The 27,604-nt window shown below is 41.1% G+C and overlaps 1 protein-coding gene across 5 annotated transcripts in view; it reads right to left on the bottom strand.

The window, feature by feature from the left end:
• myo3b (myosin IIIB) overlaps window positions 1-27,604 on the bottom strand; it is a 76,031-nt gene that overhangs the window by 33,433 nt on the left and 14,994 nt on the right. For all 5 annotated transcript variants that reach the window (XR_015865611.1, XM_088414914.1, XM_088414918.1 and 2 more), the window contains 16 exons: window positions 23,762-23,827; window positions 19,590-19,745; window positions 16,359-16,443; window positions 16,152-16,268; window positions 15,166-15,270; window positions 14,978-15,061; window positions 14,708-14,910; window positions 13,856-13,954; window positions 13,677-13,791; window positions 13,466-13,592; window positions 12,687-12,897; window positions 11,405-11,552; window positions 10,578-10,731; window positions 9,813-9,901; window positions 9,566-9,695; window positions 1,179-1,258 (listed from right to left, as the gene is read on the bottom strand). Coding sequence is in view for 4 of the 5 variants with exons in the window: in XM_088414914.1 (XP_088271040.1) it covers window positions 1,179-1,258; window positions 9,566-9,695; window positions 9,813-9,901; window positions 10,578-10,731; window positions 11,405-11,552; window positions 12,687-12,897; window positions 13,466-13,592; window positions 13,677-13,791; window positions 13,856-13,954; window positions 14,708-14,910; window positions 14,978-15,061; window positions 15,166-15,270; window positions 16,152-16,268; window positions 16,359-16,443; window positions 19,590-19,745; window positions 23,762-23,827 (1,969 nt within the window). In the remaining variant the exon portion in view is untranslated. The remainder of the gene's footprint in view (window positions 1-1,178; window positions 1,259-9,565; window positions 9,696-9,812; window positions 9,902-10,577; window positions 10,732-11,404; window positions 11,553-12,686; window positions 12,898-13,465; window positions 13,593-13,676; window positions 13,792-13,855; window positions 13,955-14,707; window positions 14,911-14,977; window positions 15,062-15,165; window positions 15,271-16,151; window positions 16,269-16,358; window positions 16,444-19,589; window positions 19,746-23,761; window positions 23,828-27,604) is intronic.

Genomic DNA, 27,604 nt, shown 5'->3' with positions numbered 1-27,604 from the left:
TGAATGAGTTAATAATGTGTTTGTAAAATATGAATTAAGCAAAAAAAAAAAAAAATCCTTATATTATAATTATATTAATTACCATTTTGCCACTCGTCGAGAGAAAATGACATCGCAGTTGCTTAGGCAACGGCAATTCACGACTCGGCTGCTTTTTTTAGTTAAGATACGGGACATTGGCAAGCTGAGTCAAGATTGGTACGCATGTTGATTGTCCAACTTCTACAGTTGTACAACCCAAAGTGTCCTCTCCACCTCCATCACAGTCTGGTACGGCAACCCTACAGGCTCTCCAGCGTGTGATCAAGACCTCACAGCGCATCTCTGGAGCAGCCTACCCCTCACTGCAGGACATTTACCACACCGGGGTTCTGCGGAGGACACACGACCTCATCGGGGACAATACTCACCCACAACACAACTTGTTTGAACTGCTGCCACCGGGCAGACGCTACAGAAGCCTGACTGGCAGGACTGCCAGGCTGGCAAACAGCTTCTACCCACAGGCCATCCAGATCCTGAACAAATCCCTCACGCACTAATCTGCCTCACAAGCAGTCATTTTACCACAGGCGCAAATGCGCCTTAAAACCCTGCACAGTGCAGGAAAACTGCTAAATATATCATATTTCCAGAATGTAACTTTTATCATTTACTGCCCTTATTGCTCTATTACTGTTTTTTTGGTTGTTGTTTTATCGCCTACCTTATGATTTGCTCGATTATGGAATGCCGTCTGCACGGGGAAGTGAACACAATGAGAGTTTCGTTGAGTGGTATTACTATGCATACGCCAATAAAACTCTTGAATCTTCCCAAGGAACATAACTAAAGGAGTACATTACTTTCACGAGTTCTGAACTGTTAAGAAAAGTATGCTTAGGACCATCCGTTGAGGCATTCCGACTATGCAATTTGGGTGAGCCAAAGTTTCCTTAAGTGGCCGCAATCATCAGAAAAGTTACAAAACGCCTTTTAGGCTGCTCGCACTAAGTGCCAGATGGCGATCCTGCCTCACCACAAGCAAGAGAACAAACATAACAGGCTAGTCTATTAATGTGGCTATGCTTCACAGCGCCGTTTTTTTTTTTTTTTTTTTAATAGAGCTGCGTATGGTTGCAATGCCTGTGAGCAACTCATAAAAAGCATCTCGCCCTCTTGAGCGTCAGGAGTCTCACCTTGGTACGTCCCGAGCTGAGCTGCGGCGGCAGAGATCGCGAGGCGGCGTTCACTCGGGCTCGGGCCGTGGCCAGGTTCCCTGCGCGCGACAAAACTTTGAGTCGCATCATCATATTTTCATCAAATACAACTTGGCTAGCTGTAGGAATACTGTGGAGAAATGCATATTTTGAGATCTTTAATAATCAGATTGGTCCTGCCACAACCGCAAAGAATTTCAATTATTTTGTTACTTTGAAAATGTGAGCATTTTAATACCGTATGGTGATCGGAAGAAGACTGGATTTTACAGGTTAGTGTTTTTTCGTGGTCGCATGATTCTTACGCTCCTTGATACGATAAATAAACCAAGTATTATTTTAATAATGGATTATTTGGCCGATTTGCCATTTTTTGTTCTTTAATTTCTCCTCTCTTATTATAAAGGCAACGTTTTCTCTGTATTTGATCCTAATTCGGCCGTACCTAATGTCGCGGCCTGAGAATACGCATTCCGGCGTGTTGTAAAAAGACATTTCCAAAGAAGGCAAACGCGGTAAGGAGCACAGCTGCTCGCGCGCAAGAGAGGATGTTCCGAACGCAGCATATGCACGACAGTCTCAACCTTTCAAAGTTTCGGCACAAGATGTCCAAATGTTTTCCCTGGCTATATCTTCACAGGCTAAACTGTGATTAATAGCAGTGAAAGCAGCCTTTGAAGCGGGATTGTGGCATCAAAGTCCTAATCCATGGGTGGCAGGATTTTTATAATGAGTGGGAAGTATCTTAACGCATTTGAAAGGGTTTACTCCATGAATAAACAATAGCTGCACAGATGTGCCACACACACCTTTGGAAGAAAGAAAAAAAAAAAAAAAAAGCTTTCCGCAAGCATCCGCATATGGTGTTGGGAAAAACCTTTGTAAGTTTTGGAACATAAAACATAAGTGACAGGGCAACAATTGGCCAAGCGCAGGCGGTGAGCCGCTTTGTATTTGCGATGCACCTTGTGGCGAACGGGGCGCGTTGAAAGACGATCCCGGATTGTGTACCTTTGACAAATGTCAATCAAACACAGATATTACAATCACAGTAGAGTGGATCAGTTTGTTTTGATGTTAAACACATGCGGGAGACGGCACGCGATGAGCAAGAAGCCATTGAAGGGATGTGCGCGTGCTTCAAAAGGGAATCAAACGGTCTTTTAAGCTTGCGAGGACTTGATTGTCGGCCATTCATCTTTATCAATCCGAGCCACTTCAGCTCCCCGTGACATTTTATTTTAGCCATTGAAAACGCATCATCTCACTCTCTCATGGGGGGGATTTTAAAACCTTGCACCAAAAAAAAAACCCAAACCATTACTTTTACCAATTGTTGGGTTAATCATATTAACCCAAGAGAATGGGTTGAAGATTGGGTTCGGGTGAGATGAAGAGCTGAAACTGGTCGGCATTTTGGATAGTCTTGCAGTGTGCTGAAGTTGCACTCAGTTTAGTTAAAAAAAATAACCAAGGACACAACCCAACATTTGGGTATATTTGACCCAATTTACTGGGCTGTATTGCACAAAATAATCCCAAACGTGTTTGTTTTGGAGTGGAAAACCTCAAAAATGGGATGTTTTGTTGAACTGACCAAATTATCGGGTCAGTCCTCTTTTGACCCAATATTTGGGTTATTTTTCCACAAACTGATTTTAGAGTGTGTGGTAAATCCAAATGAATCTTCCTTGTTGTTGGATGGCTTTTCTTGTAACCCTTACTGACATTGGACATCATTATTTAAATCCCCACCAGGGTCAATAGCACACACGAGGTCAGTGAAAACACACAAAAAACACACAAAAAATCCAATTATGCGTAAAAAACATTATAACTCAGTCAAAAGGCACCTAAAAACAAGTTGGGTCAATGCAATCCTAGAAAAAAATGGGTCAAATGAATAACCCACAATTCATACATTTTGGGGGAGCCAGATAGTCAAATGAATAACACAATGAATTGGGTCAAAGGTCACCCCAGTATGAGCGGGTCTTTTTCGACCCATAAGTAGGGTACTCTATAACCTAATCGTGGGTCAAAAAGGGATTGACCCCCACTTGGTTCAAAATGGCCTAACCAAAAAACAAAAAAAACAAACAAAAAAAACAGGAACAATTTTAGGGACCAAATCTTTGGACTATTTGTTTAATTTAATAAGTTGGGTCAAATTATCGACGCTGTGGTTGGTCTTCTTTTATTACCCATAGATGGCTCATTTAAAAACCCGTTAACAAGGTATGGCCAAATGAACACTCCACAACATAAAACATTCTCGCTGCCCAAAATCTGCAAACTATTCATTTGAATATTGAAATGAATAAATTGGGTCAAGATTGCTCAAGTTGTGTTTGGTTTTCTTCTGAAATCCATCACTAGGTAAACCTCATAACCCAGCGATGGATCAAAAACAGACATTATGACACAAAACAACCCAGATGGCTATTTTTTTACTTGAATAATCGAAGGAATACCCAAATAAATTGACTCAAGCCACGGTCGCTCCCTTGAAAAACCCACAACCGGGTTACTTTTACCCAAGCTTTTCTCAGGGCGCTTTTGCAAGTGCAACCCACGAGGTCGGCCAGCGTCCCGCAAAAGGCAACAAGGTTGCGTTTAACCTTCCGGCGTCGACGAGTCGTACGTTGGGATGGGATTAAACGATCGGAGACGCGAGGAAAAAAAGAGGAGCGGGTTAACTGTGTCGGATATATTGGCAAGACGCGGGGCGAGGAGGGCCCCGCTCCAATTAGCCCAGAGTAAAGCTGCTCAGATTAATTGGAGCGGGTCTTGTGCAAATGAAGCGCGCTCTCCCCTTCTCCCCATTAGCGCTGCCGGGCCCGATCATCCCGGCACATTTGTCATGATGAATTAGCGAGCGCGGGTGGAACGGCGAGCGTCACTGCGCTTTCACGCCTCTCGCTTGCGTGACACCATCAAGGCGGGATGAAGCGACAGCGGTACCTAAGCCGCCACGAACGGACGCTCGCCGGCTGCCTTTGGTGCCGTCCGTATTCCTCGGCGGCCCGCGTTAATTCGCTCTCGCCGGCGGCTCGGCTATCCCCTCCCGACGAGATGATTAGAGCGCGGGTTAATAGTCGGCGTCCTCAAAGACGCGGGCCTCCCGAGACATGAAACCCGCGGAGCACCTGTGATGTCCGGCTCGAACGAAGACCTCCTCATTTAGATCCAGACGGGAACTTTTCTAATGAGGTGGATTATTAGAATTCAAACACGGGCGAGCCCGAAAAGGGGAAGGAATTGTCCTTTGACGGTGGGGAAAGGCCTTTCTTCGAGTATCTAATAACGAGGATGAAAAAGTAGGGAATGATTAAAAAGCTAAGAAGATACTGGAGCCGCCGAGGGGAACTAAAGGTCAGGGCAGGCCACTTCAAGTCCCGCAAGCAGACCTAGGTTTCATTTCCCACAACATTTCGGGTTACTCACAAAAAATGTCAAATTGTGTTGTTTTATACACGCAAACCTGATTTTTTTGTGTGTGTCAGAGGGCGTGTGTGTAATTTAGTCATTCGACACAACTTCTTGGGTTGTTGATTTAACCCACAATGTTGCATCCTAAAAAGAGTTAGCTCAAAATTACCCAATTATGGATCAAAAAAGAACCAACCCAATATTTGGGTCAATTTTACCCAACTTTCCGGGTTGTTTTCGACAAAATAACACTTTTTTAGGGTGCCTGTTACATAAAGATTAATTTTCTTTTTTTTTACCAAAATGATTTTAAAGTGAAGGAATATGTTTCCTGATCTTTTCAATGTGTGAGATAACTTGTTGTGAATTCGCCTTACAGTAAGATCTAGCGTCATGATGTGGATGACGCTGTACAAATTGGAACGACATTCAGTTCACAATGGCGCATTTATCAAAAATTCATATCTCGTATTTCTGGACCTCCTAAAGTGTGTGAGACCATTCGAATGGCGTTTCCATCATTTTGACAGGTCCAGCAAATAAAACTGACTTGACTATGATGCAAAAATTGTGATGTGATAGTGCAAGATTTAAGATGTGGATTAAGTGACTGAAGTGCATGTTGTGCCACCGTGTACAAATAGCCTTGAGGGCATTCAGAACATTTGTGCTTTAGCATGTCGCTCTTATCCTGCACTTCCAAATCTAACACTAAGAGTGTTTGCGCGTCGCAAAAACGCCATCGTTGGCAGTCGACTTTCAAAACCAAACCTGGCGAGAATCCCGACGGGGGTCAAAAGAAAGCTCAAGCTAGCACTTGTATTGGGCTTCAATTGGCAAGAATAGTCAATGCGCGCGGGATTAAAAAAGCAATCCCGCATTGAACGTGACGCCACCCCGCACGCTTTTACGAGCGCCAGCGCGCGCCTTGTACTTCAGAAGCCCGGGATGGGGCTGTCGACACGGGGGACAATGGCGGCGGCGAGGGTTAGCTGAGTGAGCGAGACGCTCGAGACGGCGCTCGCCCGCTTCTCTTTTTGAACGCGTGATGTGGAAACTCAACTCAGCAGCCGAGCAAATGAGATTAAAGCGGCCGTAAACCGCCCCCCTATCATCGCCCACGCCGCCGACGCCCTCCCCGCCCGCCCCCGGATGGCTCCGGGGGGGCTGTTGATTTAAATGGCATCCAGCACTGTCAGAGCAGATCAATCATAAAATGCGTGGTGTAATTGGCTTTAAATGACACGACGCAGCGTTGCCTTTATCAAAGGATGTCGCACCACCGCGTGACTTCGGGGCGGCGGAACCCCGTTGCTGACTCCAAACATTTCCCCGATACCGCTTGAATTAGAGAAGGAATGGCCACGACTGAAGAGCGTTGCTCTTTCTCCAGAAACAAGAAAAGTTGGAGTGTGAGAGAACAAAGAGTCAAACGTGTCATGGCTGGACGGAGCCTGTCATTTCCACATAAAAGGGACAGTGCTGCTTCTCCTCACACGGACAGAGGCAAGAGGAGAAGCAGAGCATGCTGGAACTGTCAAATCTTTACACGGAATCTTTGTAGATTCTTCAACACATTGGACGAGCTTGAACTTTTAACCCCCTCTTGAAAGTAGGACTGGGAATCGCAAGGATACGATAGGTTGATATCGAAGGCCACAATAATCGGTTAAACGGGCTCAAACTGTCCAATAGACACACAAAAACAATGACTAACAGGAGGACACAACAATAAGGCCTGTCTGCAGAGACCTCAGACAGGGAGGCAAACCGGAAGGAAATGAGCAGGGCAAAACCTCTGCCATTTCCCCTGCGAGGGCAATAGCATAAGCCTGGAAAAAAACGTACGCATGAATATACAAAGAAACATCACCGCAAAATCTCTTAGCATGATTTGTTACATTCCTGGAATTGCATTTACAGGAACGTAAACTCTGGGGGATCTTCTGGGGAAGACTACGGCTAGGCCATAATATCAGTTATCACGGTATTGTAATATGAAGCGACTCAATATGCGTATCGCAATCTGATGTTCACTGCCATCTTAGCAAAACTGTTTTCATGAGGCAAGGGGGGATTTACATTTGTTATTCAAATATGAGCTTCTGTCGTACATTGCATGAGTATACACCTTTCTAATGCGTTTATATAAACACAATTACATTTCATAGTCCATGGGAATTCATTTAGGGGTGCTCGAGCACCCTTCCCCAAATGGACTAGAAAAGCCAGCCCATTGCATAATTGTACTTGATGTCCCATCAATTTGTCTCTAAAAAGCACCTGATGATTTTCCGAACTCACTCGCTAGGTCGCTGCGGATTTTGAGTAGATTGGGCTGTTGGCGAGGCCAAGAAGTTCCAACACCACAGACAGTGACCGCAAGTTCCCGAAGGCCCCAACAACCTGGGCCAAGTGCAACTTTGTGATCCCCTGATCTTTAGAGGCGCGAGCGCTCAGGAATTTATCCATGCAAAGACTTCCAATTTCCTCCAACAAAATGGCACCGCGTGTGCGAGCCGGAAGGAATCAAACCGTGCGGCGCTTAAACCGGGAAGGTTGTATTTTGTGGGGTCACGTATTAGTCCCTCGACAACCCCCCTTCCCGCCGTTCTCCTGCTGCGTCATTAGTCACAGCATCAACGTGAATCTGGCGCGCGGAACGAGCAGGTAGAAAATGACATACAATCACTTGCAGATTGCGTTTTAATGTAGAAGGCAAAGAAGGGAATGAATGGACCGCGTGCATCTGTGAGTGTTCTTTGACTTCCCGCGATGCATAATTGCAGGATGTGTGTCCCCTAGCGGTGACATTGAGGAGGCAGCCACCCTGGTTTGATTCCATCCGATCCCCCTCCTCTCAGATAATGTTCATTTCACAGATAACAGTGAATCTACGATACGGAGTCAAATGCAAATGAGTCCACCCCCCCCCTACCCGCGGAAAATTCATTCTCTTGGTATATCGCTTTTGAAATGGTGGATGATCTTTTTGCGGGACTGATTACAAAGAAAAAGTCATCTCTTTATTTATTTATTATTTGAATAATATGATTGCAGTAGGCCGGTTTCAAACAGGAATTCCTAAACTCTTTTTGGGATGTCACCGGGTCAAAACCTGGAATTATTTCAAGGTATCGTTTCTAGCAATGACAGTTTCTTGGAGCAGTTTTACCATCACGATCACTGACAAAGTTGTTTGAATGACTTTTAGCATATTTACATATGTAAGTAGGGATCAGTGAGTACCTATAAAAAGTAGCAGTATTGGGTCAAAACCTGGCCTTATTTCAAGGTATCTGAAGACTATCTCGACGACGTCAAATCTGCTGGAACATATTTACATATTTACGTTTGGGCGTAGGTAAATATGAATTTGCAAGGACATTCTACCAAGGGATTGGCAAGTACCGATAAAAAGCATCGTATCGGAGCAGGGCTTTTTTTTTTCCCAAGGTATCGGTACTCAAAATGGGAGCTTATATGAATATTGATCACTCTTGAAGCACTTTTATAGCATGGATTGAAAATTATAAATTAGAAGGATAATTGCCATTCATTTGAGGAAATGCAAGGGAAATGCAAGGCTACCTTTTGTGTATTAAAAGTACTAGTGGTATCATTGGTTGGTATCGGTGACTACTCAAGAGTTGAGTACTTGAACTGGTATTGGTCTAGGAAAAAAAGATGTACTAATTTAAGTATAATTTAAGTATTTTAGAATAATGTAATATTTTTCAAACTCCTCTTCCCGTGTGCGTCCCGTGTTTATTTTATAAATAAACATACAAGATTGTGTCAATTTTAACTCATTAAATGCCAACTACTTTCAGAGCCATGATATAAAAAATATATATATATATAAATTTAAAAGATGCATTCAATAGCCTCGTGATGTCAATTTAAACTTGATTAAATGCTAATCCCTGGTTTTAAAGGCAAAGCAAAAGCAAAGTGGCAGCGAACGAAATGAACAGGCTTTTAGACCAAATTGACACAGTGTCCGCAATAAACATTACAGCACATTCAGTTCCTTTTGTGCGTTTATGGGCTGCTCTTCCGTGAACTTGTTAATTGCAAAGAAAAAGCGTCTGGCTGAGGACTCCCTTGCGCGCCGGCTAAACGTGACGTTTACACGCACATTGACGGGGATTTCTCCGCTAAGGTGTGGGTTAAAGCTTTTCTTGAAATGCCACCAGGAATGAAAAGGGGCATTTACAGGTTTCTTAAAAAGAAAGTAAATCACACATGGTGGCTGAGATGGTGGGTAAGAAGAAAAAAAAAAAAGGGCGGGAGCGCGAAGCTAATAATTCAACATTCTACCAGCATTTCGGTGACCGCGAGGCCTCGGCTCGGGCTAATGACGAGCACATTACTACCCTTATTAAAGAAATAGAAAAGAGGTGGAAAGAGTTGCTTTTGTGTTCGCTAAATACGCTTTCTTCATCCCCCGGGTATTCGGAAACCCTTATCGTAAAAATGTCCCCGCGTTGAGCGGCGGGAATCCAAGAGGGACAGCTTAGTGAAAATAAAAACAGAGCGCCGCGCCGAGAGCTGAGCCTCGCCGGAGATAACGGCGAGCGCGGCTTTATCCCGGGACGGCGCGCGGCGGCTCAAAATGAAAAGGCGGACCGGGAGGCGCCCCACTTGGGCGTCTCCAAGAAACCCACTTACCTGCGCTTGTGTGGGGGCTGCACACGGCAGCACAATTCACGCGCTAATGCAGCCATTGTACCAAAGTACTTTGTCTCACTCCAAACTTTCCTCTTACGGTGATGATGCCTCCAGATAAGAGTTTGCAAACCAATAGTTTCATCGCAAAGCATCTTTTCCCCATTGAATGAATGGAAATGCCATCAAACCGTTCAGACATACACACACACACACATATATATATATATTTTAACATGCAAATAATATAATGATCACTATACCTATTTTAGTCAAGGGACTGGAGAAGAGCTGCTGCAGAAGTTTGTTCTCGGATGTTCTCAGCACCACAACGATGTCTGCAGGGAGGGTGTCGCGGTTTTTCTCCAGGAATCCGTTCACGCTGTACATCACCTGCGGAGTAAGACGCAGGACCGTCATAAAATACATGAAAATTGATTTTTGACGTCTGTTGTCGTCAACGGCAGTGAACGGATCATATTCAGATGGCAAAAAGGGCAATTTGAATACCTTCCCAGCAAAGTGGAGAATCCCAAACGAGAGCTCAACCCGTTTTGGTATCCAAAAGTACTTGCAGCGCAAATTGTCCTCAAACTTGTCTGTGGAAAAGAAAAGAACTCATTCAATCCCAAAGACGTATTTTCACGTTATTTTTAAGAGTCCAAACATTTAGCCCTAAGTACCTATTGATATTTTTTTCACGTTGTTCAATAAAGGAAGTTCTAAAAGTACTTGCAGCATATATTGGCCTCAAACATGTCTGTAAACAACATGGGACCCTAACCCTAACCCTAACCCATTCAATCCCATAGACGTATTTTCACATTATTTTTAAGAGTTCAAACATTTAACCCAAGTACCTAATCATATTTTTTCTTTTTTTTTCAAGTTGTTTAAAATAGAAGGGTATAAAAGTACTTGCAGTGTAAATTGTGCTCAAACTTGTTTGTAAACGTAACAGGAAAGAAAAATCTATCGATACTCAATGCCAAAGACGTATTTTCACATTGTTTTTAAGAGTCCAAACATTTAACCCTAAGTACTTTTTGATTTTTTTTTCAAGTTGTTTAATAAAGGAGGGTCCAAAAGTACTTGCGGTGTAAATTGTCCCCAAACCTGTACGTAAACATAACGGGACAGAAAAATAAATCACCATTCAATCCCAAAGACGTATTTTCACGTCATTTGTAACAGTCCAAGCATTTAATCCTAAATACCAATTCATATTTTTTTTCAAGTTTGTTTTTTAACAAAGGAGGTGATCCGCATCCTCACCGACTAAGGTGTGGTCGGTGGCCTGCGGGAAGCGACTCTCCTCGTCCAGCAGGGACAGGAGCCCCATGGGCTTCTGCAGGAACATGTCCAGAATGGGCCTGTTGTCCTCGTACTCCACCAGGCTGGCATCCACCCCCTCGCTCTGGTATTCCATCTAACAGCCAGGAAATCTCCTTAATGAGTTTTCCAAATGACCCAATTAAAGCCATATTATTCGTGCAAGTTTCTAATCAAGCCAAACGCATAATCCCGGCCTTTACCCGACGCGTAACGCAGCTCTCAGCTAACAAATAGTGCCACTTACTTATTCATAATTTATTTCAATTTGCAAATAACCCAGAGTCCAATCACAATATTGCATCTATTTAATTTCACATCAAAAAGTTGCTTGAAATATATATTTTGACTCGTAAAGTGGAAGCAATTGATCTGAAACAACTTCATGTATAAAACATGAATAAACTCAGTGAATGAGTACAATACTGGAGATTCCCTCTTGCGCAGTGCGCAAGGCCTACATCAGTCAAGTATTTATAAGAGAAAAACTTTTTTACAATCCCTCAAGGCCTGATCAGTAAAATAATTATGTAATTATATCATAATGAATAGGCTGCATATGAGGAATAAAAAACGCCATAGATGAGCTACTGAATCGTATGTATGTTTAAGGAACGGACGTTGGAACAAAAATGGTGCATCAACACATATAGACAGACAATGTAAAAATACTATATATATATATGTTTTTTTTTTAAATGTGTAAAACACAATAAATAGAACAACTGAACGTCATACAGTATATAAGCAAGGTCTGATATGAAACTCACCTGTTCCAGGGCAAATATATGCTGATTGAAGTAAAACTGGATCTGCTCGTTGGCAATGTTGATGCACAATTGCTCAAAGGAGTTCTTCTTGAAGTTTTCAAAGCCAAAGATGTCCAGGATTCCAACATTCATGCCGCTCTCCACGGCGCTTCAAAGCAACAACAACAAAAAAAAAGCGGGACAAACAAACTTATTAGAACACAGCAAGCAAATCCCAGCAGCCGTTTAGGCTGATAAAACTTTCATGACAATCCAAGTTCAACCCAAATACGCTGGGAAGTCATAAACACAAGCTTGGAGAAAAAAAAAAGAAAGAAAGAAATCAAAATATCGGCGCATCATCCATGTTTGGGCTTCTCTGTGTATTGATTTAACCTTGAGTCATTTTCAAGATGGAGAAACTTTGAATCCTAGGGTGAACACTTTAAGAAAGTAAAACAAGGGTTATAATAAGATACATATTTGTACACTGCAAAAAGTCCATTTTAGGGAAAAAAAAATGTTAAAAGGGCTTATAATAAGAAATGTATCCCTATTTGTGAAAGAATTTTGGGGTTGTTTTAAAATGACAGTTGTGCATTGGAGTAATTTTAGGAAAAATATTACAATTAAAGATGAATTTGAGAAAATGCATGAAGGTAAAGTTTGCTAGAATTTAGCAAAACTGGCTTGAAATCTTGAAATGAATGAGAAAATATTGCTTGCACTTTACAGTAAATTTGATCTGCAACTTGCTTAAATGAAGAATTTATGACTTGTTTTTGCACTCGGAATGTTCTGAAAAAAAATCTCAAATTGCAGATTGTAGAAAATTATTGAGTACAGCACGAAACCACACAGTGAAATTTGTTTACCTCAGGGTTTTCTCGGTTGGACAAAAATGACATCATTAACGCTTTTATTTTTGAAATATTTTGGCTTGTATGCGGTCCGCCACTTTTTGCAGCGGTTTCATGGACGCTCACAGGGTGTCCTCCGCCGAGGTCATTTTCTGGCGTGGCTATCGGGTTATTAACGGCAATAAGGCGCAAAGAGAGGAGACGGGATGTAGTTTTCAGACGTACGACGCACGTATTTATGAAGGAACTCTTTGGGATCAATGAACGGCTCCTTTGTAGTCTCTCTGAAGTCTTTTTAATCATCCGAAGATTATTTTCACAGCTTGCCGCGCGTATCAAAAATTTATTAAAACTTCTTTTTTCCGAATTTATATTCTCCTCGCCGCGTTTGCATCGACTTTCTCCAAAGGACACGTCCGCGCGGATGTTCGTCAGCCTCTCACCACGTGTTCATGTCGGGCTGCAGCAAGGCGTTGATGCGGTTGACGATCCAGCTGAAGAGACGGCCGTACAGGGCTTTGGACATGGCGTCCCGCACGTCGGCCGCTTTGTCCACCGTGTTGGTGCGGATGATGGTCTCGCCCCTGGTGACCACGCACTGCGAGGTCAGCGCCTCCTGGAGCTCCTCGGGCCCGATGTTGAGCAGGGAAGCGGCTGAAAAGCCGAAACGGAAGAAGACTCCATTGACAACTTGGAGCCAAGTTGGAATCGTGCATTCATAGTCGATTCGGGTTATTTTGGTTATTATTAGACATTAGAATGTGTATTATTATGTTTTTCTCGGCTTCACATAGTGGATCTGGATGTTTGATTTTAAATTTGGAGCCAATCGGTTTTCAGCACCTGAGTGTTGCCATGCCAAGCTAATCAGCAGTCCCGCCCCTTTTAACGTATATTAGCGATGAGGATATTTCTTTAATCAGACTTGAAATTCCTTGACGTAGACCCAGTGATTTGACGACCAAACGTTTTTTTGCAGCGGGAAGAAATTATTTACCCCCACGACCTCCCACACACACAGGTTGTTTTTTTTCTTCCTCCAATTAATATGCATAAACGTAGCTTCCCAAAAATATTCCTTGAAAATCAACTGAAACAGGAGCAAGCATCTTTTACAGTGGACAATTATACTGGTGAATTTGGCAAGCCAATGTAATCATCTTGTTTGAAACCCGAAAAAAAAACTAAAAAAGGCTTTGAAAGCGGACCCGTCCCAACTCACCGTTCTCCAAGGCTTCCGGGTTGGGCACCTCACTCTTATCCGTTTGGTGTTGGGACGTGATGGCGGTAAATTCGATGTTGCCGGTGTTCAATATGGCCGACAGAATCCTGTATACGGAGTTGACTTCCTGAAATACAGGAAGTAGGAAGAGGAGGTGACACAACCGGCATTTGCCAGGGGGGGAACCGGTCACTCATGATCGGCGCAATACCTCCTCGGTAAAGCCGATGTTGCGGAAGCATTCCTGGATGACGTGAAAGTGCTCCTTGTACAGTTTGCTGGCCACGATGTCCTGCATCACTTTGCACTGTTGATTGTCGATATATCTGCGCAAAATTTCTCGTTAGCGCGGCGAGTGGAATTTGAAAGCGAATCGGATATAGCGCCGACCTGGGAGCTGTCCTGTCCGGCAACCTGTACGTTTTCAGCTTATCTTGGTGGTATAGGCCGGCGTAAATGTAATAAAAGATGTGGAAATTCTTCTCGCCCCTGAGAGAAAATACAAGTGGCAAGTTAAAAACGAAAAAGAAAAGGCTAATCAAATACATGTGCTCAGGGTCCACATTTGCAAGTCAAAAAAGGACAGATTGGTCACAGCATTGCAAAATAAAGAAAACTCCAAGGGATCACTTCTCCCTCAGTTCAACATATTTCCTTGATTCCAAGCTGTCACAAGATGGTGGCAAAACATTTTTTCCCACAAAATAAAGCTACTCTATTCTCTTTAATATAGTTCCTTGACCCTAAGATGCTTCAATAAAGTTCTATAACGCCATGGTGCCCCAAGATTGGGCAAAGCACTACTTTTATCTAAATGAATCTCCTCAACTCACTTCAATATAGTTCCTTAACGCCAAGGTGACAAAAGATTGTGGAAAAATACTACTTTTGTCAAAGTGAAAATTATCAGGTCATTCCATTATAGCTCCTCGGTGCCAAGTTGTCACCAAAGTGCTACTTTTGTCTAAATGAAGCGCCTCAATTAACTTCAAGATAGTTCCTCTGGACCAAAACGCCACAAGAAGGTGGCAACGCACTATTTTGGTCTAAATGGAGCTTCTCAACACACTCCAGTATAGTTCTTTGGCAATATTTTGGTCTAAAAATGGGCCTTAACTTACTGCAACATCAGTAAGAGCAGCAGAGCAGCAACTTTGTCTTCTCACTTTGATCAATTTCAGTGGTAGCAAGCAATTCTTTACTAAAACCAGTGAATAAGTGAGGAGCAGGAATGACACCAACATTGCCTGTTTGATGACCCTCGACTTCTCCAGCAGGTACTCGGAGATCTTGGCACCGATGACGGCTCCGGTGGGCGTGAACTTCATCTCCAGGTACTTTCCGAAGCGGCTGGAGTTGTCGTTGATGGCCGTGCAGGCGTTCCCGAAGGCCTCCACGAGAGGGTTCACCTGCAGGATCTTCTCACGCAAAGTCCGATTGTTTGCCTGGAGACACGGAAGACGTCTTTTCCGTCGCCGTGTTCAATTGCGATTGGCTGCCAAGATGCTTTACCTTTCCTAAGAAGGTGAGATGTTGAACAATCAAATGAGCGCTCTCGGTTTTCCCGGCACCGCTCTCCCCGCTGATGATGATACACTCAAAACAAAAGGAAGAGACCCATTAAAAAGACAGCAATTGATACCGAAAGGCATTCGGGACTTTGGGTAACGTCGCACTTGATGAACCAATGTGGAAGGTACCTGATCTTTGCAGAAAGTCACCATACTTTGATAAGCCGCGTCAGCTGTTGCAAAGATGTGCGGAGGGTTGTCGGCCCGTTTCACGCCGTGGTACAGCTTTGAAAACTGAAAAGACCTCAATCAATTATGCGTAGGATGCAAAGTAAAATTGAAAAACAAATTGACCCTTTGTGCAGTATTTTGATCATTTTTGGGTCATTTTCTTCCACATCATTCTTGCAGTAGGAATGGTACTTTGCGGGTAGTGGTCGTGTCATGTTGAATTGGCATGTTATCACCGCCTGGGTGAAATTTCAGCTCCCTAGGGTCGTCTTTCAATGCTTTGCCTTTAATGTGTGGTGAAGATCAAAGGATTGGACAAAATACTGCACAAGGGTTAGAGTAAGTTTTCGATTTGATTAATTAGCTTAACGCTGCTTATAAAAAGTATACACACCCCTCTTCAAGTCATTTAGTTGTTTTTTTCTATTAAAACATTAGATCAAGAAACTATTTTAAACTTTATCCACGATTATTGTGACCTATACAGTTAAAAAAAATGTATCTTCTATAAAGGCAAAAAAAAAAAGGTGATATATGGTTGCAAAAGTTTGCACACCCTCTTAAAACCGGGGTGCTAATTAGGAGACGTGTTGAAGACAGAAAAAACAAAAAAAAAAGGAAGCGTTTCCTTTTTTTCTAGGTTTTTTTCAAATCGACATTTTTGGGGGAATTGACATTTTTTGTGCTATTTTTGGCTCCTAAAAAACAGAAAGGACTTTTTCTTCCAATTGGATTTGCTTAGTCCGGTCACTGCCGCTAACACCTTTGGACGTTTAAGATGCATTTTTGATTTTATTTTTTTACTGAGCTGACATTAAAAACATGCCAATAAAGCAAAGGAGGTGGAGCCAGACTTCCGCTAAAAAAAATGTGCGCAATACTTCAGTTTTTTAACCGGGAAATGATTCAAAATGTCATTTGAAAGACGGGTTGATCTAACCGACCTGGGGGGAGTAGATGCTGAGGTTCTGGAAAGGATTGAGCGCGATGAGGATGTCGCCCACGTAGGTGTACACCTGCAGCTCGCCGTACCTTTTTTGGAGATGTCCAATAATGGTCTCCTGAAGAAATCAGGCAAGAACACGCTACCTTTAGGAACCTTCCATCCGCGTCCGATCGATGGCAATCGCAGCGAACGCCTTCAATCTCACCTCGTCCAAGAACTCCAGCTTGACCAGATCGTCATCGGGACCGCTCTGGACGATGAGGGTTTTACGAGTATTGATCCTCTCGTGCCTGGAAGGTATGAGAGCGAGGAGGTGATCATGCCACGGGCTCTTAAGTGACCATCAAAAGACATGAGTGCACTTTGAACGGACTGAACGGGACAGATGGGACACTCCCGTCCTCTGTGTGAAGTCCTCCCAGGGGAGGCCAAGTCAACACGCACTCCAGCTGCACTTCGTTCCGACATTTTGACTCTTTAATAGTGAGCATAATGGACATCAATATGGACTGGCGAAAAGCTCAAGGGAGGTCAGAATATGTGAAACGCGGCATCCAACGCAACATCTGCTACACGGGGCCGTCTAATGTGACGAGCTACATCAGACAATTGACTCAAAGTTATCAATTAGCACTTCCGACCGGTAAGCGTGTGACCAATCGGAGCGCGTTCACTCATTCACTGCCGGCCCGATTAAGCCTTGTGGCATTTTTTTCATAATATCATAAAAGGAGCTGAAATTCCCAGCAGATGATTAAAACGTGAAAAATTGCGGAGCTACAGGGTGGTCGGGAGTGGCACTGCAACAACAAATTAACTCCTTCAGTGCCACGGACCAGAATTCCCGTCTTTTCAATTAGTAATAACAATAAAAAATAACCAAATTCTGGTCAAACACATTTTTTATACGGGGAAGAACTGACACCCTTGACTATTACAGAACTATTACAGTGCCAATTGAGCACTGTAGTGCAAGCTGTGACCATTGGATGGCAGTGTATCCACACTTACAACACAGCTTTTACCTACATCGAGTTAACTGAAGAATGGAAGTCAATCTTTCATATGGCAGCACCCGTATTTAAATAGACATAGCACACAAGATTCTGTTGGCCTTGAAAGGTGAGTGAAAATGCAAAATATACTGAGCCTCTAGAGGTTTCCTTTTCCCATAACACCTTGGCACTGAAAGACTTAAAAAAGGAAATGTCCAATTGATCTGAATGCTATGGCTGGAATCATAAAGAATAATCGACCCGGGCAACTGAGGTGTTGGTCATCCCGGTCACCCCACTGAAAACCTTCTAGTTACGCCCCTGTTGGAGGCCCACATTTCACAATCGGTTCATATTTTGGGTATAGACTTGGTTTTAAACCAGTTATGAATGACATAAGCATACCCTCTTGAGACAGACTACTTGTTTGTGTCCACTGTTGTGTCCGTTTTGTCTCAGGATAGCAGCAAAGCTAGAGATGAAACTCTTAACGCTCATAAGACTGGTCTTCAGGTGTTTCTTGGTTACTTTAAAAGATTCAAAACATCATTGTGACAATTCAAAAATCATGACAACGGTATTTATATTTCATTCGAATAAATGATTAGAGCGAAGGCCTTGATCTTTTCCGCATATGGTGAAAATTCGAGCTCGAGGTCGTGACGAGCCAGCGCATTTTATTTGAAATTCCGAATGGAGTGCAAATGAACGGGCCGCGAGACTTCGGCTTTGAAGAAGATCCCCATTTTGCACCTACAGCAGCTACTTTTAACTTCTCGTCTTTCTTCTTCTTATCTGGACTCCATTGTGCGCCCCATCTGAGGCACGGGAGACTAAACCGGGCGAGCCCGGTTCTCGCCCTACAAGCTGCTAATCCCATTATCCACTTTCACTGAGGACAGGAATTCAGGATCAGGCTCAGGCGGCGGCTGCTGCAATGCTCTCGGGAGTAAACACAGTTGGCACGACATCAAAACGCTCCAGTCAAGGGCAGGCGAGGGGGGAAGCTCCGCAAAGATCGGCATTTCTAAAGTGAAAGACAGATGGCTGTCTTGAGTGCGTTTCGCATACGATTCCGTGCCATGCACGGGACCGAAATATCTAACGTGTACCTGCTTAGTTTGGATGAACGTGGTCTTAATGCTATTTGTTAATCGCGATGTTTATTATTACTGCGGGTGAAATTCGTAGAGGTCACAAAGTTGTTAGAATTAAGGTGAACGGCAGTAAAGTCTTCAATTAGGTCTCATTTCATCTCATTACGTGCAATTCCATTCAGTTATATACAGTATATATATATATATATATATATATATATATATATATATATATATATATATATATATATATATATATATATATATATATATATTAGAGTAGCAGCTAACAACAACCAACATTGGTTTTAATTCAAAATAATTAAAACCGATGTTGGTTGTAATGCCCTTTAAACAGTATTTGTGCATAAAATAAACAATCATTAATTTGCACTGAAGTAAATAAATTAATATATTGTAATGTATGTATTCGAAAACATATTATATACCGTATGTACAGTATGTATATATATACATATATATGTGTGTGTATGCTACTATTTTTTTGTTATTATAATAGATTTTTTCACCAATTAATTAACACATTTGAATTTTCATCATTCTATATAAAAGAGAAAAAGTAGGTCATACTCTCAGATTGCAAGTGCAGATAACGCACAAACGCAAAACAAGTATCGGTTAATAATTTGGTCCGAAAATAGGCAGAAAATAGTTTTTCATTTGGGCTCAATTCAAAGATCTGCTTTGATGATGAAAAAAAAAAAATGATGGGAGGCTAAAACGGCAAATATCTGGACAATTTCATACAAATAAAGTTACTTCAAAATATTTATTTGACCTGCGCTGTTGTGAGAAGTGACTTCAATGGAGGCTGGGGGTCCGCATTATGCAATGCAGAGTAATTAACATCAATAATAAATAAAACATGGAAGAGGAGATAATAACATCAACATTTGTCTTTTTTTTATAGTGGCAAAATCAATTTGCTGACGATAATAACGTCTGTGATCTCTTTTAAAACTTCCCACACCATAAATTAGGAAGTGAACAAGTTTTTATATTAAAGATGATGCACCGTACATTCCATTACACAATCAGATGGATGTTTTCTTTGTGCTAATGGCTGCCAAGTCCACATGCTTGAGTGTATTTATTAAAGTGTGGTTAGTCAGCAACAATCAGTCGCAGCAAATTAGTCACACTCCCCTAACTTCTTTTTAATCACGCTGCGATGTCCTTTATTGCGCTTCTGTCATCCTAACGCTTGAAAAAAAAAAAGGTGAAAGTATGCCCCCTACTGGAGGAAGATATGGTTACAAGTGAGTTAAGTGGAGCAGCAGCTTCGTCGTTTTGCAAATACGCATGAAAATAAAATCGACTTACTTAGTTTTGGCTGCACATCCAAGTTGTTGTTGTTCTTTGACAAGAGCGGCCAGCTGCTGTCGAAGGGCCACATCTTTGCCGTGGGCCTGCTTGATGAAAGGGTGCTCCAGAAGGTGAGTCACCGACGGACGGGCCTCGAAATCCTTTATCAGACACCTTGAGGGCAAAAAAAAAAAATGCATTGTTACTTCACTGGAGTAAGAGTGCAGAGTAAGCTCAGCGCTGATGAGCAATCACCTGAACATTGTGGCAAACTAACAGGTGCGTTGTGGCTTGGGTGGATTTCGAACGGCGGAGGGTGAGCCACTTAAAAGTGTGACTGGCTAATCTGGTGGGAAAGAGCCACATGGCCGCCGTCACCATGGACCCGCAGTCCAAACAAGCCCGGCACCACTTCCTATCTGGGATGCGCAGTGTTTGCCTGAGCGCTGGTTTACGGCTCATATGTGTGTGCAGGTAAAACTGTTCAAGGGATAATAAATATTTTGGCCTTTTTCAGCAGTGAAAAAGTCAATATTTTGGATATACCGTCAATTTTGAACAACTTTTTTTTCCCATGATTTGAGCTCTGCGGTTTATAGTCCAGTGCAGTTTATCTGCACGTTTTATTACTAGCCACCAGGGGGAAATCCAGCAATCTCGGCCTCACCTCTTTGTTTTATTTCAAAGATTACAAAGAAGACGGTTACAAGTTCCACAGTCATAGTGGTAAGCAATTATTTATATCTGTGTGTGTGAGTGATAAATTACACAACATTCTTTAAAAAAGGAAAACATGGTGATTGGCAATAAAACAACCATAATAAACAAACTACTAGAATAAATACTTTTGACTGGAACTGCCATTTTTGTGTTTATACGTATTTTCAATAAATTAATCAATCAATAATCGAAGAAGGAATTTCTACTGTAGTAAAAAAAAAGCATGTTTAAGAAATATGTACCGATACTACATGACAAAACAGTGAATTTCAATGAAACAACACTTATAAATATGAATAATTAGATGTTCCTTTGAGTTATGCTAATGCTAAGCTAATCTCCATGCTTTACTTTGCCTGGATGTACTGTAGCTATAACTTTATAGATACCTTAATAGGCCTTATTAAATTGAAATAGCTTTTTTAAAGCGAAAAAAAATTACATATACAATGGAACCTTGATATAACAGACTAGTAGGAAGGCGTCTTCCATTAAAGCGAATTCAAGCTAATCACTTTCATGCTAGCATACTTCATTTTCCCACTGTGCCACAACAAAATCAAGTGTGATTAAAAAAGCATGTTTTATTGAACGATAGCTAGAAATATGAATAGAAAGATACAACGCACTCCTTTTGAGTTATGCTAATGCTAAGCTAATGTCCAGGCTTTTTGCCGGGACTGTTGCCCTTATCAACGTGGCTGCCACCTCAGCACGTTTGTTGGTGTGCTGGTCTCGAAAAAGAAGAGTTTCAAGTGGACTGGACGCTGGTTTTTGTTTTACAATTATAATTTTTAATGATCAAAGTTGACTTGAGAGTGTGAATGCACTTTTTGCGTCGTACATTTAGCGGTGCGGCTAATGACTTCAACAACACCGGACAGGCACAAGATAGCAGGTAAACAACAATCTAAACGCAAAACACCTAATCTGTATTTTTTTTGGACTTGCAAAGTTAATTCCATGAATTCATTAGCGTCAGGACATTAAGCAGCGGCGGTTTGCCGCTATTAGCGAAGCGGCGCTGGCGGGATTGTGAAAGGCGAGCCACTTTGTCACACGAGTCAGCTCCCCGGCTGCACAAGTGCAGGCGCGGCTGATGGATTTATTCTTCAGGAAAAAAACAACCCGCGCGCTCACACGTCTACGTACACGCACCTCGCAAACGCACGCGCGGACAAGATAGGCTTCACAAAGGCTCTGCGCAAGCTGATAACATTGTCCCGCCTCCTGGCATTCAACTTGTTTGTCTCAGGTGACGTCACACACTTGGATCCTCTTACAAGTGGATGCAGTGACGCAGCATGGCGAGAAAAATATTTTCCCAATGTGGCTGTCCTGATTCACCAATATACAAAGCAAACTGCCTTTTAAATCATTCAATACCAAAGACGTATTTTTACGTTTTTCTAGGATCCAGACATCCATTCTTAGGTACTTTTGTTTTTTTTTTGTGTGTTTTGCACGACGGCCTAAAATTGGCTAGTTAGGTACTAAAATATATATATATATATATATATATATATATATATATATATATATATATATGAAAAATCTATATATTATTACAATATTCCATATAAAATATAGGAACAAATATTATACATAATTTTTAGATCTACAGTATATTTAAAAATATGTCTGCACAAACAAAGCAAACTGCCTTTCAACTCATTCAATACCAAAGACGTATTTTTACGTTTTTTTCGGGTCTAGGCATCCAATCTTAGGTACTTTTTTTTTTTTTTTTAAGTATTAAAAAAAAACAAAGTACGGTCTAAAATTGGCTAGTTAGGTACAAAAATAATTGATTACTAATATAGGTACAAAAATAATTGATTACTAATATATAAATATATATTTATATATGAAAAATCTATATATTACAATATTCCATATAAAATATAGGAATAAATATTATACATACATTTAAGATATATATTTAAATATTGTATATATATAAATATGTCTGCACTTTTGAAAAAAAAAATAGTAAAAATACGGCTTTGGAATAGAATGAGTTAAATTAGACAGCTGTGCTGTACTTATGTTATTTACTCCCTTCCCAAGCATCAAATAATTCTCCACACAAAGGGACCCTTGTAGTTTGATTGCGTTTGCGAGCGGCACACTTGTGTTGTACACATTAAGGTTATATATTTGGAGCAGCGGGTTCAAGGCAGCGCCGACGTTCTGAGCTCTAACGCGGCGTTAGCCGGGGAATGAAAACGTATTTATCGAAGCTCCGACGGAGGCGATAACTCTCGTGAATGACTTTGTTCCCCTGTGGCAGATTTACACAAATGAAAAGTCAATGAACACAAAGCCACGAAAGGTTGATCAAATCTGCCTGGAAAATATTCATCTCCGAAGCCCCGCGCATTTTACCGCGCATTGTTGTTTATTCCGTGGGGGATAAAAAACAACTTCTAATTAAATGTTATTCATAGATCTGAATGTAAGAACAGTAAAATGTGTTATGGATCGCTCTTGAATAATTAAGGACTGACCAATTTGGATGTTTGAAGATGATGCCGATTCCTATATTCGGTATGATAAAATTATGATGGAAGAATTATTGGCCCAATAAATTGAAAAGTATGTGTATGGTTGAAGGTCTCTAACGTTTGCCTTGCGTTCGCTTATCACAACTTTCCTTAAGAAAAAACAAACGGGTGTTAAAATGTCATTACACCCCCGGGTTACGGCGTCTGTTTTTTTTCCGGTTACGGTGTCCCTGTCTTTCGTTTTTTTCACGTTACGAAGTTGAATACGACATTTTTTTCGTCCCCTCTTTACAGCATTTTTACCACTTTACAGCACTAACAACTGTCATGACCTGTGGGGTTGGCAGTGTTTATGTTATTTTGCCTCCCTCTTCAGGCGTTTTTAGGTAATCGCTTTTACTTCCTGATCGTGTCAAACTGCCCGCGCTAAAACGCGTCTCCAAGATGCTGGGCGCTATTGGTCGGCGCTATTGGTCTATTTTCTGTTACGTTATTGTTTTTGCGGCTTACACTCTGGTGCGTCTTATAGTTTGGAAAATACGGTAATTATACTAAGTACTAAAATAATTAAGTCCAGTCTTCGAGACCCGGTATCCTGCACGTTTTGGATGCTTCACACACATGGATGAAACGATTAGGGTCATTTTCAATCCCCTGCAGAGCTCGCTGATAAGTTAATCATTTGAATCAGGTGTTATGGGGAGAGCAACCTGGAAAACACGGACTGGCCATCAAGGACTGGAGTTCAACAAGTTTAGGTACTAAGATACTAAATTAATCAGTTACTTGCGCTAATTAAGCACAAATACTTAAACGTATGAAATATTTATTTATTATTGAGTACTTTCAGTACTCGTTTTGTACAAGTTTTTTTGTACAGTTATATAAATACAGCAGAGTTCTTTGTGAGTCAGGCTTTGTTATTGATCCCCGTGGAAAACGATGGCACACGTTGACACTTACTGGCCGATGAAATGGCAGAAACTTCTGCACCACCGCTCCGGATTTTTCAAAGTAGGTGATGGATTTCTGAAAGAAAATCAGAAAAATCAATCATCATCTATGGGGACGAAGCGCCTCCCAAAGACATGACAGAAGCAGTGGGCTGACAAATGACGGCTGGCGCAAGTTCCGAGGGACTTTTTTTGGGGAGAGTTGGTGCCGGGCCAGGTTTTGCAAGCCATTCAGCGTGTACTCGGCAGGCGGCATCTGCGACTGGGAAAATTAGTTCTGGCAGCCTCTGTCAGCAGCATTGGAGGCGGCCATCTATAATGAGGCCGGGGCTCGTCACCTCGTCTCCACAAGTCAGGATTTTAGACTGACCAATAAAAGCCGAGCACTTATGTATTTAAAATTTGCATACCTGCAGAACCCTTTAAGTCTAACAAACCCCCTGAAGCAACGATTTTCATGTCACTGTAACACAAATCAGCAATAAGTTGTTCTATGTTCTAATTAATTTGCTTTTAATTTAAAAAGAAAAATCCAGTGTTACTGTCACAGCACTAAAATGGGTTTGCTGTACCTTGCAGAACCTGTTATCGTCTCACGTACCAACCGAGAGGATCATTTTGCAAGTCTCTGTATCACAAATTAGCAAAAAGTTGCTTCATGTTCCAATGAATTTGCTCTTAACTTGAAAAGGAAAAAAAACACTGTTCCTGTCACATTACTAAATTAAATTTGCTATTAATATCTCACATACCACGTAGAGCAATATTTTGCAATCTCTATGTCGCAAATTTGTAATACGATGCTTCGTATTCCAAACAACTTGCTCTTAATTTGAAAAGAAATATGCAGTGTTTCAGTCACCGCATTAAAATGGAATCGCTGATACCTACAGAAACATAATAATTACACAGTCACTGAAGCAACGCTTTGGGAGTTGCTATAACACAAATTAGCATTAAGGTGCTTCATGTTCCAATTAACCTGCTCTTGATTTGAAAAGAAAAATCCACTGTTCCTGTCATAGCACCAATGTAGACTTGCTGATGCCTGCAGAACACTTGTTAATATCTCACATACACTCTGAAGCAATGTTTAGCAAAATAGTCACTAAAACACCACCTAGCAATAGGTTCCCTCATCTTCCAATTCATTTGATCTTGATTTGAAAAGAAAGCACTAAAATGGATTTGCTGATACTCGCAGAATTCATTAAAATCTCTCACATTTTGCCGAGGGGAACAATTTGCAAGCCTCTACATCACAAATTAGCAATAAGTTGCTTCGTGTTCCAATGAATTTGCTCTTGATTTGAAAAGAAACATGCGCCGTTCCTATCACGGCGAATGAAGCTTGGAAGTGGTGATACCAGTAGAACCCGTTATAATCTCACATACACCCTGAAGCAAAATTATGCAAGTTGCTCTAACACAAATCAGCAATAAGTTGCTTGATATTCCAATTAATTTGCAAATAACTTAAAGAAAAATGCACTGTTCCTGTCACAGCATTAAATTATCTTTACTGACATCAGAAAACTTGTTTACCCCCAGAGGAGCCTTTAGGTACCCCCGTTTGAGAAGCACTGCCCTAAACAAACCACACAGAGAGACTTGCACATTCCTCATTTAGTGACTCATTTTTAGGAGAACAAATTTGTCATTTCGAACAGCTCGGCGCCATCAAGAATTCCGACAGCCGCTCTTTTGCAAAGCGCAGATCAAAGGCGGGAAAGTGACTGCTTCAATGGAACCTCTAATGTGAGCCCGCAGACATGTTCTCGCCTTGATGTCCTAACACGCTTTTTATATGTTACTACGCGCATAGAAAAACGCGCACTGCCGATAACGCTTTCCAGCGCGCTTTATTGTGTTTGCAAAACGCAGGCACTTTTATTTGTAGCTTTTGAGTAGCGCTCAGAGTGGAGGCTCATTTTGTAAACATGAATGGCTTATTGAGAAATCGGGGGCCGGGCGGAGCGCGTGCTGTCAAGTGGAGAAATCGGAGAGGTGTCAAGGGCGCTTTGATGGCTGGCGGGCGCTAAGCCTGGCAGAAAGACAAAAATGAGACCAAAGAAATATTTTAGTGCGGTACTCAGTACGAGCCTTTCGTAATCCTCCGCGTTCCGCGGGATGTTCTATCTCTAGAGCTGTTAAGAAAAAAAAATCCAAAGTATGAGAAGAAAGTCTGCCTTGAGAAAGATAATCAATGTTTGTATTTATTAGTTTTGATTGACGCTATCTGAGAGGTATTAATTGCACTTTGGATTGGGGCGAAATTGTACTGTATCATTCGTGGAACGTTTTTTGTTAAATTAACAATGCGCATATTGAATTTGAGTATTAATATCTAAATGACAGTTTGATAACCAGGTTGGGAAATTAACACAATCAATCCCGACGCATTTTTACATATCTTTCAAGAGTCTAGAAGAGTTTTTCTCAATCTTATTTCAGTGATGTGAATAATCTTTTCAGTCTAGTACCCCTAAACCATTGCAAAGCATTTTTGGGTTAAAAAAAAAAAAAAAAAGACCGAAAACATAAATCACAGTCTGATTTATTAGACTTTTGACCCTATCAAACTTAATTTGTATTGGTCCACAAAAAAATAATCAACCTAAAATGTCCACTTTTGGATCATAGAAGAAATCTGTTATCAAAAAGAAATAATGTAATTATTAATACATATTTTTCCACAAAAAAATCAATATAAAAAGTCAGACCTGTTCTCAAAAATAAATTATTATATATAAATATTTGTCCAAAGAAAAATATTAAACATAAAACGCCCTCTTTTGGGGTTCCAGAAGAAATTTGCTCACAGAAATAAATTATTAATTATTAATAAATATTTGTTCACAAAAAATAATCAACATAAAGTGTTAGAGCTGTTCTCAAACAGAAATAATTATAAATAAATATTTGTCAAACAAAAATATTAAACATAAAGTGTCCTGTTTTGGAATGAGGGTAAAGATTTGTTCACAAAAATAAATCATTAACTTAATTATGAATAAATATTTGTTCACATAAAATAATCAACATAAAGTGTCAGCGCTGTTCTCAAACAAAAATAATTATAAATAAATATTTGTCACATAAAAATATTAAACATAAAGCGTCCTGTTTTGGAATTACAGTCAACATTTGTTCACAAAAATAAATCATTAACCTAATTATTAATAAATATTTGTCCCCCCAAAAATAATCAACATAAAGTGTCAGAACTGTCCTTAAAATTTGCTTGTTTTTGTTTTTTTTTTTATTGTTTTGCACTCAGCAAGTAAGTTAGCTGTGTTGCAATAAATTAAAAAAGAGCACTAAATACACGTTTGACCAAAAACATGAGGAATAATCGTGATTTCAATATAGTCGTCACTATTATTTTGGCCGTAATTGTGCAGGCTTAATTCCAGGTATTTATGTAATTATTTATTTAAAATGTCGGAGTACATGAAGGTTAGAAAATGGCTAGCACTGAAAGAGTAAATAGCTCTTTCACTTATATATGAATGTAACTCATTCAATCCCAAAGACGTATTTTTACGTATCTGTCGAGGGTCTAAAGGTTCAATCCCAGGTATATTTATTTATTTTTGACATTGATGTCGCATGAACAAAGCCAAAGCGGCGCACCAGACTGAAAGTCAACAGGAGCCATTAACCTTGCGCCGATTAAAAAAACATCACAGGGCATATTTGTATTTGTAATTAATTTTGCAGTTGATTTTACAACTTCCCCCTCTGACGTGCTCCATTACCTTCACAAGAAGATATTAGGAGCTCGCATCTGTCAATGACACCGCGGCGGCGCACTCAATTCATCAAATAAGAGGCGGAAAGATGGCAAATG

This window comes from Hippichthys cyanospilos, chromosome 5, assembly GCF_059441005.1.
Source record: "Hippichthys cyanospilos isolate Australia breed blue-spotted pipefish chromosome 5, RoL_Hcya_1.0, whole genome shotgun sequence".
Classification (NCBI taxonomy): Eukaryota; Metazoa; Chordata; class Actinopteri; order Syngnathiformes; family Syngnathidae; genus Hippichthys; species Hippichthys cyanospilos.
The sequence above is the reverse complement of the archived record's forward strand: the minus strand, read 5'-3'. Positions and strand labels throughout refer to the sequence as shown.